Raw genomic sequence first — 19,514 nt, 5'->3', positions numbered from 1 at the left:
GTGAGAGTCCAGAGGAGAGGAGAGGATGCAGGGGTGAGAGTCCAGAGGAGAGGAGAGGATGCTGGGGTGAGAGTCCAGAGGAGAGGAGAGGATGCAAGGGTGAGAGTCCACAGGAGAGGAGAGGATGCAGGGAGGAGAGTCCTCAGGAGAGGAGAGGATGCAGGGGTGAGTGTCCTCAGGAGAGAAGAGGATGCAGGGGTGAGAGTCCAGAGGAGAGGAGAGGATGCAGGGGTGAGGGTCCACAGGAGAGGAGAGGATGCAGGGGTGAGAGTTCACAGGAGAGAGAACTAGAAAGAGAGACGAGCTAACTCTCAGGGCTGTCACCCCTCACCTGGCATGTCTCAGAGTTTAATATGGCTTCTGATTTGAAAAAGTCAAACTTTCTTGGAGGAAGAGGTTAAATTTTACCTTGTCCCTTTCCGTGACGCTGGACACACTGAAATTATGTTTAATCCCTGTTGTTTCTTTATATGGCACCTCACATCAGTCAAAACTAATTTTGCTGTTTGGGAACAAAGTTACTACATAGTGAAGTATTGTTTTAGACTGCTCACAGTTTACCAGATGTAAGTCTGAGGTTCCCTGGTTTTCAAGCCTAGGCCTTGAGACAGCCCTTCCACTTAAAGGGAATTTGCTATGAGACCAGCTTGTAGCAGAATATGCATTCCTTTAGCCCTGCCCTCTACCGTTGTTTATCCAAATCCCTGCGGGCTGTTGTTTTGCTCTGTCCCTAGAAACCTTTATTCTAGTCATCTCGGGGTTTCTATTGCTGTAACAAACAGCAGGACCAAAAAGCATGTTGAGGAGGAAGGAGGTTATTCAGTTTACACTTCCACAGCCCTGGTCATCAGTGAAGGATGTCAGGAAAAGACTCAAGCAGGGCAGGAACCTGGAGGCAGGAGCTGATGCAGAGGCCACAGAAGGGTGCTGCTTACTGGCTTGCTTCCCCTAGCTTGCTCAGCCTAACTTCTTAAAAAACCCAGGACTCCTAACCTAGGGGTGGCCCCACCCATAAGACCTAGGCCCTCCCCCTTCAATCACTAATTAAGAAAATGCCTTACAGCTGGACCTTGAGGAGGCACTTTCTCAGTTGAGGTTCCCTCCCTTCAGATAACTCTGGTTTGCCCGTGCAGCTGACTTGAGACCAGCCAGCACGGTAGTGGCACAGCTTCTCTTCTGTGTGCACAGAACTTGGCTGATAAATGAATCAGAAGGAGATGTGGACACTTTTAAGAGTATTGGGTGCTAAGAGTGTATGTATGTAGTTCAGTTGGTAGTCTGCTGGCCTAGCATCCACAAAGCCCTGGCATTAGTGTTACTAATCCCAGCATTCAGGAGATAGAGGCAGACAGATCTGAAATTCGGTTGTCTTCAGCTACACTGCCAGCCTGGGCTTGTAGCCATTCTGTGTTCTATCACTGCCTTTTTAGTTGTTGTTAAGTTACTTTTAAGAAGTATCACTAAGATTAATGAGAGCGGCTGGAGAGATGGCTCAGCGGTCAAGGGCGCTGGCTGCTCTTCCAGGGGATCCAGGTTCACTTTCCAGCCCCCACACGGAGGCTCACAGTCACCTGTATTTCCATCTCTAGACGTTCTGGCCTCTTTGGGACTGCACACACACTCATGTACACAATACATCTATACACACAAAAGAAAAATAAGTAAAATTGACAAAAGAGAAAAACTGTGTGTCTGTGTGTCTGTGTGTGCGTGCGTGCAGACAGGTGCATAATTTGTGTTTGTGCTATGAGTAGTGTGTAAAAAGTGGGTAATATGGCTTAGAAGATAGATTGCTGATGACCCTAGATTCAAGTCCAGCTTTGCCACGACATAGTAACTGTGATGTCGGGCTAGTTATTTGCAAGTTTCAGACCCAGTTTCCTTATGTAAAAGTTGGAGGTGATGACATCCCTATATCAGGGTAGCTGTTAGGATTGCTGGGTTATAGTGTAAACCAGGCAGAGAGAAGCTCTGTGGCTGCCTGGGTTTTGATGTGCCCGGGCCTGTTCGCTCCATCATTCTGTGGAGTTGTGCACTGGGTGTTTCCCCTGGAATTGGAGTCATCAGTAACTCTTCCAGCAGGTGTCGCCCTTGCCCCCTTCCCTGAACCGAGCAATTGTTTGGGGTTCAGAAGCAAAACTGTCTTCCAGAAAAGTCAAGAATAGAAAACAAAAAGTGAAGTAAAAAAAAAAAAAGAGGGAAAAAAGGAAAGGAAAAAGAAAGGAAAAGAGAATATGACAAGAAAAAGACAAAAGGATCAGGAGAATAAGACTAAGGAAGGGCTGCATATTACGGGATACCACCCTTCATTCTTCCGATAAGAGAATGAATTAATCCTTAGATTCTCCAGAAAAACCAACTCCACCATTCTGGGCCAAATTTAAAATAAGCTTTATTAAATAGTAAGCTACTGACCGAGAGCTGGACTTTGGTCAGGACTGTTTTAGAATTTCCCAGCTGGAGGGCCATCCAGCTCAGTGCCGTCACAGGGACATGTAAGGACAAACCTGTAGGCCACCATAGTTACCAAGAACTACAATTCCCAACATTCCAGGAAGTTACCTGTTTCCTCAGCATTATAGATGTTTATGGCTGTCTAAGCTTTGCATTCTAGGCTACCTCCTCTCAAAGGGCTAATAAGGTAAAGTGATAATTAATAATGCTGGCCGATATTTATCACACAAGAACCCTAAACCTTAATGCCATGTATTGAAGCATTAGGATGAAACCCTAGTTAGGTTCCTTACATAAACCATGTGGCCTGCACAAGGCACACAGTCCCCTGGGCAGTTAGTGCCATGAGTGTCCTCAGGGAGGAAGGAAGCCAGCCCTGCAGAGCCAGACTGCTTGTGACAGATACTAACAAGACCTGCATTCCTTCCTATACTCTCACTTCCAACCCTCTTCCTGTTCAAATAAAAAATCGCGACCAGAGAAACCAGCACCATGCTGGAAGGCCACGTTGGAACCAAGGGCCAGAGCAGCCCTGAGGGCCACCATGGTTTCCACAGTCCTGTTCCCAAGCCTGTTCCCATCATCCCAGGACTCCTTTACATTGGTGGTTTTGAAGTCTAGAACCACCAGGCATCCTCTATTCCTAAAGAATTACCCAGGACTCTGGAGGTGTAGTTTGTTTGACTAATTAAAAGAAGATTTTTTTTTTAAAAAAACAGAGAAACCAAACCAACCAACCAAACAGGCAAAAATCTAAGAATCCACTCCAGGAACAGTTAGGCCTATAAAATAAAGGCAGTTACCAGGGATGGGGGAAAAAGAAATCAAAAAAATGTAAGCCGGGGAGTGTCGGACTGAGGTGAAGTGCCATCTAAATTGTGTTGGGGGTGGGGAGCAGGGCGTCATCTTGTTTTGAAAGTCCACCTTTATTATCTGTGAATCACTAGCAGAACGACAGTCTGCCCGGAAGTAAAGCTCATCAAAACCACTCTGTTGGAATAGAGAGCAGAACAGCCCCATTGTCCAGGCTCACGGAGGTCTGGCCAAACAGACGGCACTGCATGAAGCGAGCCAGGCATTCAAAGCTGGCCGAGTGGGAGTTATAGCTTTGATTCCCTGTTCACCAAGAGACCCATTGTGTCTGAGCAGTCACCCTCTGTGACTTCCCTCTGTGACCTGGGTGGCAGGCAGGCCTTAGGGCCATCGGGGCTGGAGAGGGGGTACTTGTAATTCTCAGGACCCAAGGCTTTGGCCAGTGGGTGTGGGCTCATAATAAGGACTACAGAAATATGGGAGCAGGACAATAAAAAGAAGTGGAAAATATAAAAGGTGTCTGCCACTAAGTGTAAACTGTGTGTCAGGTGACGTGCACGTAACGAGATAAAAACACTAGGATTGAAGGGACAAATCGGTGTGTGTGAGTGTATGTGTGTGTGTGTGTGCGCGCGTGTGTGTGTGCGTGTGTGTGAGTGTGAGAGTGTGTGCGCGTGTGTGTGAGTGAGTGTGTGCGTGCGTGTATGTGTGTGAGTGTGTGTGTGTGTGTGAGTGTGAGTGTGTGCGTGCGTGCGTGTGGCAAACAGCAGTGCATAGCCAATAGATCTCTTTTAAAGGCCCAGGAGCATATAAAAAGTCAAGCCCACCCTCCAGTGTGTTTGACTGGGAACCATGTGCTGCTGCCCCCGTCTGTCCTTCTTCCTGCTGCTCTACATCTCCCAAGCGGCTCTGCTCAGTCAATTGACCCAAGCACTGCCCAGGGGAAAAGCAAAAAGTACAATTAAAATCAGTAATCCACAGAGTTAATATCCACAGTTACATAACCCAGTGTTTGTTATAAAGCGACGGGTTACAGAACCCTGCAATGTGTTTTTGAAACTGGTAAATCTAAACACTAAGGCAAATGCAACTTTTGGTTTATGTTTTGTGGAGATAATCCGAGATGCTGGTTATTTGAAGAGCCGGTTTACTGGCTACTGGTTACTGGTTACTGGTTACTGGTTACTGGTTGCTGGTTACTGGTTACTGGCTGGTGAAGGTACTTGCTGCTAACCCAGCTACCTGGGCTCTGTCTTCAGGACCCAGGTGCTAGAAGGAGAGATCCTTCTCAGATACACATGCAAGCCTAACACTTGGGATGCTGAAGCAGGAGAATTGTGGTGACAGCCTGGGCCCCACAGGGCAGTCCGTTCTCAACAATAGCACTGTTGGCCTTGTGTTCCCCGGGGTTCTGGCCAAGGTCCTGACTTCCGCTTCTCTTTTTCAGGAGACCTGGTGATTATTGATGGTACTCCCACAGCAGGATGGCTGCAGGGCCGAAGCTCCCTGGGCGCCAGGGGTTTCTTTCCGTCTTCGTGCATCCATGAGCTCTGCCTCTCCTCTCAAAGCCGACAGTGGCATTCCCAGAACATGCTGCTGCAGGTTCCAGAGTACTCCATGGGACAAGCACGGGCCCTCATGGGCCTCTCTGCCCAGTTGGATGAGGAGTTAGACTTCAGGGAAGGAGACGTGATCACCATTATCGGGGTGCCTGAACCAGGCTGGTTTGAGGGAGAGCTAGAGGGCCGAAGGGGCATTTTCCCAGAAGGTTTTGTAGAGCTTCTGGGGCCCCTGAGGACTGCGGATGAGTCGGTAAACGCTGGAAGTGGAGATGACTCCACGCTCAATGATGAAGTGGATGTGTCTCCAGAAGAAGTGGAGAGTGAGGGTGACGAGGACGACCAGCAGGCGGGGACCTATGGGATTGCCCTCTACAGATTCCAAGCCCTGGAATCAAATGAGTTGGATTTTGAGGTAGGGGACAAAATTCGAATTCTGGGGACCTTGGAGGATGGCTGGCTGGAAGGGCGTCTGAAGGGCAAGACAGGCATCTTTCCCCATCGCTTTGTGAAGTTATGTCCTAGCAACAGATCAGAGGAAACCATGGCTCTGCCCCAGGGAGACAGCTTCCCCAAGAACTCTGAAAGCTCAGCGGGCGAGATGGGGGACTCCGTGGTGGAGGAAGCAAGACAGGATCCACAGGAGTGTGAAGAAGAAACACCTGACTCTGGTCTCCCAGAACAAACCTCTGAGGAGCCCCTGGATCATGTGGCCCCCGAGTGTGTTGTAGATAAGATCTCTGGTCAGGATGAAGATGCCTCAGGAAGCTCCCCAGATGTGGATCTTGAAGGGCCTCGTGCTGAAGACCCTTCCACACCTGACCTCTCCCAGGAAGTCAATGGCATTTCTTCCCTGCCTCCACAGGTACCTCTTCAACCCGAAGAGGAGAAGAGCCAGCATTATTTAACAGCAGGAGGGAGCCGCCAATGCCCAGACACATTCTCCAAGCTTTTCCCTCTAGAAGCCAAGACCAGGAACTACTCCAGCCTGCCTCCAAGAAGAACATATACCCAGGGCTGGTCGCTTCAGAAGCCAGCGCCCCACCTCCACAGGGCCTCCTCCCTCACAGCGTCAAGAGTAAACAGACCTGGCCACTTTAGCCACACAGCCATGGCCAGCTGTGCTCAGAAGCACCAAACATCTGCAGAAAATGCTGCCAGCCTCTGCTGTGCACCTGAGAGACCAAAGAGGAGGCCTGGCCTACCAGACAAGGAACCCGCCACAGAAATAACCCCAGCGTCACAGGGGGACAACCTGGACTTAGATTCCAAGTTGACCCAACAGCTGATAGAGTTTGAGAAGAGTCTGTCAGGGCCCAGCACAGAGCCAAAGAAAATTGTACGCCGCTTTTCAATCATGGACTTTTACTCAGAGAAGGATATCGTGAGAGGCTCCTCAAACTCACTACCCTCACGGAATTTCCCTGAGAGGAGAAAGGCCCTGAGGCCACCGCCGCCCAGACCTCATACCCCAACATCCACTTCTCCCCATTTGCTGGTTGACCAGAGCCCAAAACCTGGACCCCCCTTGGTTGTGAGGCCATCCCGCCCGGCTCCCCTGCCACCTCCTACCCAGCAGAGGCTGAACACAGCCTCTCCCAAGCCCACCTCCTGTGCCCTTCCTGGCTGGGAGGCTCCAGAGAAGGAGGGCTCTGAGTACACAGAGAAGAGCCCAGCCCAGCTTTTTCCGTGCCCATCTGTGCTGGCGAGGATTCAGGATGTGGAACACGACTTGGACATGCACACCAGGGCTCAGGAAGAGCTGAACTTGCTGTTAGAGGAAAAGCAAGATGAATCGTTGAGGGCGGAGACTCTCGAGACTCTCAAATCCTACGAGAGCACCATTCAGAGTCTGAACCTGGAGCTCCAGCAGCTGAGAGGTAGGTGAGACTAGACTGTAAGTCCTGGCAAGGAGGCTCCCTGAGGGCCTCGATGTGTGAGAAACATCCTGATCCACACAGATTTACAGCCTCATTACTACTCCCTCGTCCCGTGCCTAATGAGATTGCTCTGCCTTGCTGTATCTGTGACCGCTGTGTCCTCTTGACTTCATTTACTGCTCAAATAGAGAAGCCCACCCTCAGAGATGTGCACTTTCCGTTAACAAAGCACCCTCTCTACCGCCGTGGCATCCAGGGTGCACACCGATAGGAAGTCCCTAGAAGAAACTGTCTTAATGAGTTTTGAAAGAGTTTAAGTCTCCCAGGCCAAGTCTCCGAAGAAGGCTGAAACCCATACCTTTCTGATCAGGGTATTTCAGTAGTAATAGCTTGTATCTCTTACTGTTAGTAAGCATTTGTTCTTATCATTTGTCTACATAGTCTTCCCAGCCCTGGTAGAGGACTCAGATGGCCACTTCATAGAGGGAGAAATTAAGAGTGGGAGCCATTAAGCAGCCTGCCTGCCTGCCAAGAGGACTGAGGTTTAAGCTGGTGTATTTTCACTACTCTTAGCTTCTACTTCCCACGTGTGTAGGCATGCATGCATGTGTGTAGGTGTGTATAGGTCAGAGGTCAACCTTGGCTATTGTTACTCCACTACTGTCACCTTGTGTTTTCGAGACAGGGTCTCTTATCGGCCTAGAGCACGGACTCTCAACCTTCCTAATGCTCGACCCTTTAATACAGTTCCTCACGTTGTGGTGAGGAAATAACATTATTTCCGTTGCTACTTTATAACTGTAATTTTGGTACCATTATGAATCATGTATCTGATATGTAGGATCTCTTACATGTGACCCCTGTGAAAGGGTTGCTTAACCCTCAAAGGGGTCATGACCCACAGGTTGAGAACCACTTGCCTAGCACTTGCCGGTTAGGCTAGGCTGGCTGGCCAGTGTGCCACACCTGTCTACTTCCCCAGTGCCGTCATTCCTGGCTGTTTACCTGGGAGCTAGGGATTGAGCACAGGTCCTGTGCTGATGCAGCAGACTCTTTAAGCCACCTCCCCCGTCCCCTCTGGAGACTTGCTATCCATCAGATTCACAGGAATACTGAGATATATATAACAGAGATGGCGTGGTGGGATGTGCCTTTAACCTGAGCACTCATGCGGCTGAGGCAGGAGAACTGTCATGAGTTCAGGGCTAATCTTGGCAACATAACTAAGCCCCATCTCAGGGAAAGAGAGGAAAAGGCAGATGAAGAGTGGTACAGACCTAAATCTCTAAGACAGGATGCCGAGAGGATGACTTTAAAGTTCCCTTAAACGGCAGAGCAGTGGCTCAGGGTTTGCAAGGGGACCTGGGTTCTGTTGCTGGCACCACATTGTGACTCAGAACTGTTTGTAACTGCAGTTCCAGGGAACCCAGCACCCTCTTCTGGTCTTCGAGGCTACTAGGTATGCAGGCAGTACACATACATGCATGCCGGCAAAGCACTTACACAGGTAGGTAGGTAGGTAGGATGGTAGATACATACATATATACATACATACATACATACACACACATACATGCATGCAAGCAAAGCACTTAGATACATACATACATAAACATATGCATGTAAGCAAAGCACGTAGATACATACATACATATATATATACATACACACACATACATGTATGTAGGCAAAGCACACAGATAGATTCATTCATACATACACATGCATGTAGGCAAAGCACTTACACAGGTAGATACATACACACATACATACACACACACACATACATCTATGTAGGCAAAGCACACAGATAGATGATAGACAGACAGATAGATAGATTGATTCATACATACATACATACATACATACATACATACAAATATCTATGTTTTGGGTTTTTTTGTTTTTGTTTTTGTTTGGCTTTGGGTTGTGGTTTCTCCATATAGCCTGGCTGTCCCAGAATTCACTCTGTCGACCAGGCTAGCCTCACAGAAATCAGCCTGCCTCTGCCTCCGAGTGCTGCTGGGATTAAAGGTGTGCACCACCATGCCCAGCCCTAAACACACCTTTTAAGGATCCATTAAGAGAAAGTATTACTGGAAGCCCCAGCATTGAGTCATTTTCTGAAGGGCAGAAAGCAGAGGGAACTGAGAAAGTAAGGAAAACCTTTATCAGAAGGGTCTGTGCCAAGGAATGTAGCCCAGTTCTAAGATGAGGCTGTAGGGAGGGCCCTGGAGCAAGGTCAGTGTAACTGGCCCCAGGCCGCCCGTGCTGAGTGGGAGCATTTGCCCCCGAGCCATGGGGTAGGTGCTTAGCTGTCTCCCAGTTAAGTGTTCCTGTAACAGCCACCGGAGTGCTCGGAATTCCTGCCGCCTTGGTCACTCGCTCCTGCCATTTTAAGCTTGGACGCCTGGGTCCTGCAGACCACCAATGCAGAACTGCCAGCCGCTTAGCAGACAGTTCCTGCAGCAAAACATCCAGCCCTGTGCAGACCACACAGCTACTCCGCTGTGGCTGCTGCCCCCAAGACCCTGAACTGTGATGTCATGAGAGCATTCCTAGCAGCCCCAGCTCTCTGGTTGTCTTGTTTTCCTGTCTTATGCTACCCATCAGTCGTCCTCTACGCCTCAGGGCTCCTTTCCACCGCTCTCTTTTTACCGGGTGTGGTGGCGTGCACAGGCAATTGGAACTCTGTGAGTTCAAGGCCAGCGTGGTCTACAGAGTTCCATGACAGCCAGGGATACACAGAGAAACCCTGTCTCTAAAAAACAAAACATTTTTTTGATTGTTTTGAATGGTTCAAAGATGCTAAGACTTAGTGGCACTATTTTTAAGATATATTTTTATTTCTATTTATATGTACTTGTGGGGGTGTGTGTAGAGAATATGAGACCATGCCATGGGTGCTCTTGGAAGTCAAATGAAAGGAAAGCTGCAGATCCCAGAGCTGGAGTTAGAAGATGTTACAAGGTGTGCATAAATCATGCAGTGCAAACGAGCTTACTAATCTGTGCTTTACTTGTAAGTGAATTGTTATTACGACCATGTAGGGCCATGAGCATATGGACTCCCAGGCACTCTCTTAACAAGAGCTCTGAGCCAAGCCCTTGGGCCCTGAGCCCGTGTTACTGTCTGAGCGCTCCCCCAGGGTGTGGGGTGTCACCGCCCGCTCCCCCACCCCGCATCCCTGTCCCCTGGTCTGAGTGACCCACTCCTGGTTAATCATGATGGTGGGTTTCTTCAACCTGCATCTCTAGTATTAGGCTTTATCCTCAGAGGAGAAGCCTAGTCTTTTCTCTCATTTTTTTAGATGATTCACCTTGGGCCTTTTTATTGCTTTTTTTTTTTTTTTAAATGTATTTATTGTTTTGCGTGTGCATGTCTGACCCCTGTTGGTCAGAAGGTCATTGACAAAGTTCAGGCTCCGGGTAGGGGGAGATTGGCAAATACCTTCACACAATGTTTTTAGGATTCTAGTTTTCCCCTGTTGGTTTTTTTCAGGTTTTATTTTTTATTAGTGTTAATACTCTGTGTGTGTCTAAGACTCCCTGAGGCTGGAGACACAGCAGTTGTGAGCGCCCTGAAGTGGGTGCGTGGGACCCGACAGACTCTAAGAGTAGCGCATGTTTTAAGTGCTGAGTGCTTCTACTGCCTGAGGCGCCTTTGATAACATAATTATATATTATTAGACCAGCCTTTGGATACTTTCTAAGACGTTTTTGCTATATCTTCTAATTTCTTACCTTTTTTTTTTCTTCTGTAAAGGGTCCAAATAATTTAGACTTCATTATACGAAATCCATAGGCTAGAAAACAGTCTTTAGCTCTGACTGGGGATTGGGAATTTTACGTTTCAGATTACCATATACATTAAGGTAGAGTGTTACAAGGTAGTTATAGATTGTCCTGAGCGGTCGTGTTATTTGGGACAAGGCAGTGTCATCTAGAAATCGTCTTTATTTTTGCTGAGAGTAGGGTATAACATGCTAGAAGTGCTGTCTGCCTCATGGAGTTCCAGTCACGTGGGTTGAGGATCAACTAGTCAGGGGCCACGTCTAAAGCGTTAGACACATGTACACACACACACACACACACACACACACACACACACACACACACACACACACACACACACACATGCATCTCTGGACTCCCTGGGCAGCAGACATAGTACAGCTCAGTCCTCAGACTTGGGTTTCTGTTTTCTCCTTTTGGTTTTTTGAGACGGGATTTCTCTGTGTAGCCCTGTTATCTTGGAACTCACTATGTAGACTCGGTTGGCCTTGAGCTCACTGAGATCCTCTTGCCCCTTCCTGTGAGTGCTGGGATGAAAGGTGTACACCACTGCCACCCAGACGGCACTGGGTTTCTTAGAACTTGTTACATTTAGAAGTTCCAGTGAGAGCTCCTGAGTGCTGGAGGCCTGGGACAGGTCCTTTCTAGTACGTCATAGTCTTTCCCCATCTCTAGGTGAGGCTCTCAGACCCGGATTTGACACATAGTCTGCATGTGCATGAATTCCCCACGCATCGAACACGGCATTCAGTGTGAGCCAAGCAAGGGCTCACCCCGGTTAGTAAGGAAGGCACATTCATGGTATTGTTCACATGCGCATCTCGGAAACTCTAGTGATCCTGCTGACAGCAGCCTCTAGTTAATCATACTTTCTGTCCGGCAGCTTTTGAATCATGCCTACGGCCTACAGAGTTACTCTTGGTGCTGGAACGCCACTGTTTGCCTCACCACAGAGTGAGTCAGCCTCCCACTTGGCACAGAAGTTTCCAGATTCTGTCATTCTTGTCTCTAACATAATGTGAGGAAAGAGGTCAACAGAGGCCCAAGACTGTGTGAGACAAGGTCTCACTGTATAATCCTGGCTGGCTAGGAACGTGTGTGTGTGTGTGTGTGTGTGTGTGTGTGTGTGTGTGTGTACACATGTGTGTGTGCTTGGGTGCATGCACAGCGTATGCATATATATATACTCCCGTATGCCCAGGCACATGCATGTCAAGATCTGAGGATGCTGGGCGGTTCTGCCATGGTCTGCTTGTTCCCCTTGAGACAGGGTTTCTCACTGAACCTAGAGTTCACTGTTGTTTGGCGAGGCCAGCTGGCTAGCAAGAGCCAGCGATCGTCCTGCCTCAGCCTACCGCACCCCCCCCCCCAACTCCCAATCACACCTACACACAAACCTTCAGTCCTCGGGTTACAGGCCCATGTGACTATGCCAGGTTCATTTGTTTGTTTAAGCGGGTGTAGAGGACTCGAACCCAGGTTCTTGGTACAACAAGCCCTCTAACCCACTGAACCATCTCTCCAGCCCCTGGCCTTGAACTTTTGAGTGTCCTGCTTTAGCCTCCGTGAGTGCTGCCACACCCAGTCTCAGAGTGATTGTTAGTGAGGACTTGTAAATGCGATCAGAATCTGTTTTTTAAGGAAACTCCTGTTTTCAACAAAACCTTGGGTGGGATCTAAGGCACACTGAAGAATGCCAATAGGTTAACAATCGGGAGATTCCTGATAAGGAACAGCAAAGCAATCTATAATATTCTAGAGATAATCAAAATATGTAATGCAGTTTTTGTCTCTATAAAAAAAATTATCATTCTAAAAACTGCTTGAAATGTCTCTGGTATAATATTTCTTTCTCCAAGTCGTAGAATAGGATAAACTCTCCAAACCTGGGCCAGTTGTGGGGCACACACGGATAATCTCAACACTTGGGGGGCAGAGGCAGTGGGATCTCTGAGTTCTAGGCCACTGAGGGCTACATAGTGAGACCCTGTCTCAAAAATAAATAAGATAGTCAAACCGATTTGTGCTTTTTTAAAAGATGTTAAAAGTTTGTGTAGAGCCAGGGTGTAGCTCAGTGGAAGAATGTTTACTTAGGCAGGACAAGGTCCTTCCTTCAATCCTGGTATCACCCCACCAAGGAGTGAAAAAGTAGACAGTAATAACCCTCCCCTCTTTCTAGTCAGGGCACGGGAAGAGAGCGAGTATCCTTAACCCACGTGGCAGCTGCTCCAGGGTGTTTGCTCAGTACAAATTACCTCGGTTAGGTCAACTGGACTTTATCCTGGTACAGAAGAGCAAACATAGCCTGAACCTTTGAATAATCTGTTAATCCAGAATAGTAACTGGTTCTTCCTTTTAGGGCTGACGGTTTAATGAGCTTGGGATTGTTTCTTTGGTTATGATTGACCGTTGAGCCACAGTTCTTTGCAGTTTGTAGGGTGACTTTGCAAACACTTATTTCCTCATGCTCAGGGCCAGGCACAGGGTGGGAAACTGGGGTAGATCCAGGTACTTCAGAGTTTACAGACTTTGTAGGACATAGGACATAGCAAAAGAGCTCAGCTGGCCTGAGTGAGACCAGCCTACTTACTACAGGCGGCTGTGTTGAATAAGTCAGAACCACACTGTTGATGGTATCCGTGTGTGTCCGTGTGTGTGTGTGTGTGTGTGTGTGAGAGAGAGAGAGAGCACGCGCACCCATGCTCCAGCACAGGAACAGGAGTTTGGAGGGCAAAGGTCAACCTTAGGCGGTCAGTGCCTTGTTTTCTGAGACAGCTCCTCAGTGGCCTGCAGCTTTCCAATCGGGCTGGGCTGGCAGGTAAAGAAGCCCAGCGATCCGGCTTTCTCCACCTCCCAGGTTTAGAAGCCTAAACTTTAGCACCCAGCTTTTGTTGTGTGTTCTAGGGGTCAGACTCTGGTCCTCATGCCCCATTGGCTGTCTCTGCCACCCCCAGCTCCATCTTTCTCGAACACGACCACGGGGGTTGGAGAAGATTATGGTCCAGGGCTTCGTTTGACCAGAGCCCTCCCAGGGTGGAGTGTGGGGCACCAAGGAGGTAAACCAGCACAGGATTGGGAGTGCGGGAGAAGGAAAATGAAGTAAAGAAAGACTTCCAAAGAAAGTTAACCAGTCAAAGGTATGGGGAAGCCAGATATGGCAGCTCACATCCTTAAACTCTGAGTTCTGGGCTCGCCTGGCCTATACAGCAAGTTCCAGTCCAGACATAGACACAGGGCTGGGGCTGTAGGCCACTCAGTGGCAGAGTGTGGGAAGCCCTGGGTTGAGCCCCCAGCACAGACCACAAACAGCACAAACAGCAATCCACCTACTTCCCCTGCAGTAGGCAGCTTCGTTTCACACAGCGTCTTCCTCTGACCATCTGTAGGTCTTGGAGTCTCTTTCTCTCTCTTCCCTTGGCCAACCTACCAGCTGCTTTCCTTACCATGAAGGCCTTATCTAAGATACTGTTGTCAGAGAACTTTGTTTTCCCAGCACAGTCTCTCTCTCTCTCTCTCCCTCCCTCCCTCCCTCCCTCCCTCCCCAACCCCCACTCTCTCCCTCTCCCTCTGTGGGTATGTGCATGTGTGAGTGTGCACGTGCATGTGTGTTTCTGCTTGAGGAGGCCAGAGGTCAAGGACAAATTGCAGAAGTTGTTTCTCCTCCTACTTGTGGGTTTGGGAGATTGAGCCCAGGCTGTCAGGCTTGGTGGCAAGCACCTTTGCCAGCTGAGCTTCCTTACCACCCCCACCCCGTTTTCTGAGATTTAAGAATTACATTCATGTATGTGTGGGTGGAGGTCAGGGGACAACTCAGGAGTCAGTTCTCTCCCTCAGCCTTGCGGGGTTGAACTCAGGTAACAGGCTGGTTGGCAGATGCCTTGGCCGCTCCCCATTTTAAATTGTATCTCACATGTAGCGCTAGCAGGTCTCAAGTTTCAGGATCCACCCACTCCCAGCACCACTTGCTACAGTTATTATAGGGGAAAACACGATGACTAGCGTGATTCTCGCTGTTTTGACTTGTTTTTAACTCTGAGTCTCCCTGTGTAGCCCTGGCTGGCCTAAAACTTGCTGTGTAGACGAGGCTGCCACAAACTCCTGAGTGCTGGGAGAAAGGGCACGCGCCTTTCTGAACATGAAATTAACCTTTGTTTTCAGTTGGATTAGAAATAGGCAAGATCGGGGTTGGGGATTTAGCTCCGTGGTAGAGCTCTTGCCTAGCAAGCGCAAGGCCCTGGGTTCGGTCCCCAGCTCCAAAAAAAAGAAAAAAAAAAAAAAAAAAAGAAAAGAGAAATAGGCAAGATCATCAGATTTTTAGACTTAAAAGCAGAGAGACCATCAACTTGCCCATTTCACACAAAAGAAGGTAAGAACTGCGGCGAAGAGATGTCTTCGCAGTTAAGAACACAGATTACTCTGGAGGAGGACCCAGGTTCTGTGTTAGCACCCACACGAGGCTGGAAAACATAGATGCCTGCACTCAAGTGCACACACTCACACTGAGGCACACACACGTGTATATATGATTTTAAAAGTAAAGCAAGTCTAGAAAGGAAGGAAAGGAAGGGAGAGGGAGGGAGGGAGGGAGGGAGGGAGGGAGAGGGGGAAGGAGGGAGGGAGGGAGGGAGAGGGAAGGGAGGGAGGGAGGGAGGAAGGAAGGAAAGCAGGCAGGCAGGAAGGCAGGCAGGAAGGAAGGCAGGAAGGAAGGCAGGAAGGCAGGAAGGCAGGAAGGCAGGCAAATAGCCAGATGTCATGGCAAGTTTCAGACTAGCATGGTCTACATAGTAAGACCCTGTTTCAAAAAGAAAAAGAAAAAAAAGCTTCATTGTCTGTTGAGTTCTCTATAGATTTTGTTGTTGTTTTGTATAAAGTTGTCCTTCTAAATATTGTTGCCTATTTGGTGGGCAAATCACAGTCTTAAGCTTATAGATTACTATCGAGGTCAGCACAGCAGTCCTGTGTGTTCCTGGGGGATCTGGGTTTGTGTGGACTGGGGGTAGGAGCTGCCTTGTGCAGGGAGCTCAGTAAGTCAAGACTGGAGATGAGGGAGTGGTAGTGTAGGCAGGAGCACATTTCTTTCTGAACTACACCATGATAACGTGGTAGAATGCCCATGTTAGATGTAATTGTTTACATCTGGTGTATGAAGCAGGCCTGGCCACATGCAGCAGTGTATATGATCATAGCTGGCACCCAGAGTCTCAGGAAGCTCCACTGGCTTTGAACTTGCTGTTTAGCCAAGATGACCTTGAACTCCCAATCTTCCTGCTAAGTGCTGAAATTAGAACCATTCCTCACCATATCCAGCTGGATTCTCTCTCTCTCTTTCTTTTTCTTCCTTCCTTCCTTCCCTCCTTCCTTCCTTTCTTTCTTTCTTTCCTTCTTTTTTTCAGTTAATTGATTGACTGATTGTATGTGAGTGCATTGTTGTTCTGTTTAGACACATCAGAAGAGGGCATCATGTCCCATACAGATGGTTGCTGGGAATTGGAACTCTGGACCTCTGAAAAAGCAGTCAGTGCTCTCAACCGCTGAGCCATTTCTCCAGTCAACAGATTATTTTTTATGTGTGGTTAAAAATAATAATAATTGCTCGCTTATTTTGAAGGATAGTGAAAATCAAATCAGGCTTTTCTTTTCACCTCTAGCACCAATCACAGCTTGCACATGCTCACTCAGATGCACACAAACACACATGCACCCAGGCACACACACATACACACACCACACACACGCACACACACACCACACACACGCACACATACATGCACACACACCACACACATGCACACACATCACACACATGCACACACACACACATACACACGCACATACACACACACCACACACATGCGCGCGCACACACACACACACACACACACACACACACACACACAGTCACTGTTGCTGCTGATGAAAAGATTCACAGGAAGAAAATACATGGGCTGAATCTCAGGAAAGGATCCCAAAGTGGACAAATTCCAAGCATGATGGCACCAGCCTGAAAACTCAGCTTACTCAAGAGGGTGAGGAAGGAGGCTTATAAATTCAAAGTCTGTCTGGGCTACAGAGTGAGTTCAAGACCAGCCTGAGCAACTTAATGAATCCCTTTCTCAAAAAGAGAGGAGGCAGAGTGATGCTGCACACCTTTAATCTCAGGAGGTAGAGATACAATTCTCTGAGTTCAAGGCCAGCCTGGTCTACATATCGAGTTCCAAGACTGTCAGGGCTACACAGAGATCTGTCTCAAGGGACAACAACAAAATCGAAGGGAAAAAGAGGATTGGAGATCCAGCTCAGTGACCGCATGCTTGCCTGGTGTGTATGGACCACAAACCAGCAAAGGAAGTCACCATGGTTTTCAAGGGCCCATCTAGGACGCTGTGAGGGAAAGGTAGAACGAGAACTGTTAGAGCTAGAAGGTTCAGAGGAGTCCCCGTGGCCATCTTGTATGGACCAGTTAGTCCTGGAGAGAATATGCAGTCTATAAGAAAGAGAACAAACACTGAATTACGGACAGGGCATATTACTCCGGTCTCACTGCAACACTGCGAGTTAGATGAAAACTAAAGATCTTTATATCTAATGGTGGAGCAGGTAGCTGGAAGAGCGATCCATTTGAGGCCAATGTGAAACCTCTCCCATGAGGGCTTGACTCTGTTGCCGTCGCCAACTGTGTTTGTTGTACATGCCACGTGCCTTTGCTTTATTTTTTTAAAGAATTGTTTACTTTATGTATGTGAGTATACTATAGCTGTCTTCAGACACACCAGAAGAGGGCATCGGATCCCGTTACAGATGGTTGTGAGCCACCATGTGGTTGCTGGGAATTGAACTCAGGACCTCTGGAAAAACAGTCGGTGCTCTTAACCTCTGAGCCATCTCTGCTGTGCCTTTTGCTTTATAGCATATGGTTTTTGTGATGTCCCAAGTGAGCATCCCTTTGTTTCTCTTCTCAATGTTCATGTGTAAGACCTATCTTCTATCTGTGTGTCTGTCTGTCTGTCAGAAACTTGCTGGATTCTCACAGGCACTTTCACGCCATCCTTTACGAGTCTAGCCACATTCTCTAGTTCTTAAACATAGTGTATAAACTGGATGGAAAATAATTTTCGAAAATGGATGGTGTGATGCTTTCTGATAAGAGTATCTAAGGAAAGAGAACATAACTTTCTCAGACAAGACATTTCACACCGTGATTGCCATGACAGAGAAAGTGATGGGACAACCTATTCTTCCTTCAGTGCGGTGGCTTCTGTGCCAGAGCTTGTGTGGCTGTGGGTTTGAGTGTGTACTGCCTGGCTACTGGAGTCTCACAGGAGCGAAGCCCTCAGGCCAGAGGAGTGTGCTTCTCCGAGAAGAGAACCTTGGCTTTCCTTGGGGTCTAGAGGCCCCATTGGAGCTGCATTTGCTTTCATTCGGTGGCTTCCTGAACGTGAGTCTGCAGGTTGATATAAGACCCTCCCCAGCCTGGCTCTGAAAGGGAGCTCTTTCTCACATCACCTTTTCTACAAGACCTTGAGGGCATCAGAGTGCAGGTCCCTTCAGTGCGTAAAGCAGCCAAGCCAGTCCGACCAGCTCAGGGAAACACCAACAATGCTGCCAAAACCAATCGCATGGATTCTAGTTACTAATTATCTCCTGGCCCCTGAGGAGAAGATAGAGTAGCTCACTGATTGGTTCCTGAAGTTGAAATGACTCTACAGTGCCCTGTACTCCAGCCAGAGCAACTGGAAGACTGCAGAGCTGTGGGAGACATTTTAAGGACAGAGCCAGCCTCAGGCTACACTGCACCTGTTGAGTTTCGGCCCAGCCCCCGGAGCCCATGGGACAGAGAAGCAAAGCCCATGATCACACTGGCCATGAGTGAGACACGGGGGATTGGGAAGGAAAGGGTCGCAGATCGGAAAGGGCCTCGGGGCTCCAGCTGGGAGTATGAAGACTGCAGGAGCCTCCGGAAGAGGAGCCTTACTGAGCCAGGTGGGCTCCACCCTGAAAATGACCTGGACACTACAAGCCGGGCCAAAAGGCGGAATCGGCCCTACAGAAAAAGGGATTGTGGGTACTGGGATTTTGAGCAGAGTGAATCAGACTTTATGGACTCTGGAGAAACAAATCGAAGTGGAAAGGAGGGTCTCTTCCCAGAAGGCTTTGCTGCTTACAGGAATGGAGAAGACATAGAGTGTATGAATGTCAGGCCTGGGACAGAGGAACATCTACTTCTGCGAAGCCGGGCTGGGATCCCGGAAGCTGGAGAATGTGAACCGGTGAATGGCTATGTAAATTGTAAGGACCTGATTTATAATCCTGAGGACCCGGAAAAAGCCAGACATAGGAACGGCTACAGGGATCTGGGTGACTCTTTGGAGAATTTATATCAACCTCGGAACTGGTACATGGGCCTGAGGAATTTTAATTACAACCTTGAGGATTGTAAAGGAATTAACTTAGATCACAGAGATCACACTGACTCGTGTCTCGTTCCTGGGCCTTATACCAACGGTGAGTCTCTGGAGCCTCCAGATTTGAATGGGGTCGCCGGAGGTGAAGAATTTGTTAGGTACTATGAAGGAGACAGGAAGGTTTGCCAACGTAACAAAATCTACCTGAGAGCAAAGACTGACTGTCCCGCGGATCTGGCTAATGATACAGAAAATAAAGACCATGATACTCTCTCTTCAAACTCTGAGTCTCATGAGTACAGACAAGCTGGTTCTCTCCATCGAGGAGAGGATTTGGAGTATGAGGACATCGACACGGGAATGAGGGTCCCTGGAAACGGAGGAGACATCTCCGAGGGTCTGCAGCAGCATCCTGGGGGCGAGCAAAGAGAACATGGCTTTGGGATTGCCCGGGCCCCTGCATTAGAAAATACCTGGCACTTGGGGGAGATGAGAGCTTTAAGTGGTTCAGAGCCCTGGGGAAGGAATGGCTGCTTCCGCCGCACGGCTCCCAGCACCCTGAGACGCTCGGAGTTCGTGCAAAGAAGGAAGAAGCCTCAAGGTAGGAGTCCA

General features: G+C 48.5%; 1 protein-coding gene across 6 annotated transcripts in view; it reads left to right on the top strand.

Moving 5' to 3' along the window:
- Nucleotides 1–19,514, top strand: part of Dnmbp (dynamin binding protein) — a 93,237-nt gene that overhangs the window by 34,185 nt on the left and 39,538 nt on the right. For 5 of the 6 annotated variants that reach the window (NM_001395001.1, XM_063264624.1, XM_039080062.2 and 2 more), the window contains one exon: nt 4,715–6,706. In NM_001395001.1, the coding sequence (NP_001381930.1) occupies nt 4,715–6,706 (1,992 nt within the window). Of the gene's footprint in view, nt 1–4,714; nt 6,707–15,154; nt 19,504–19,514 lie in introns of those variants that run through there. The other variant, XM_017590382.3, reaches the window with a different exon arrangement.

This window comes from Rattus norvegicus, chromosome 1 (genome assembly GCF_036323735.1).
Source record: "Rattus norvegicus strain BN/NHsdMcwi chromosome 1, GRCr8, whole genome shotgun sequence".
NCBI classification, from domain to species: domain Eukaryota; kingdom Metazoa; phylum Chordata; class Mammalia; order Rodentia; family Muridae; genus Rattus; species Rattus norvegicus.
Note: the sequence above shows the minus strand (reverse complement) of the source record. Positions and strands in the feature narration are given on the sequence as shown.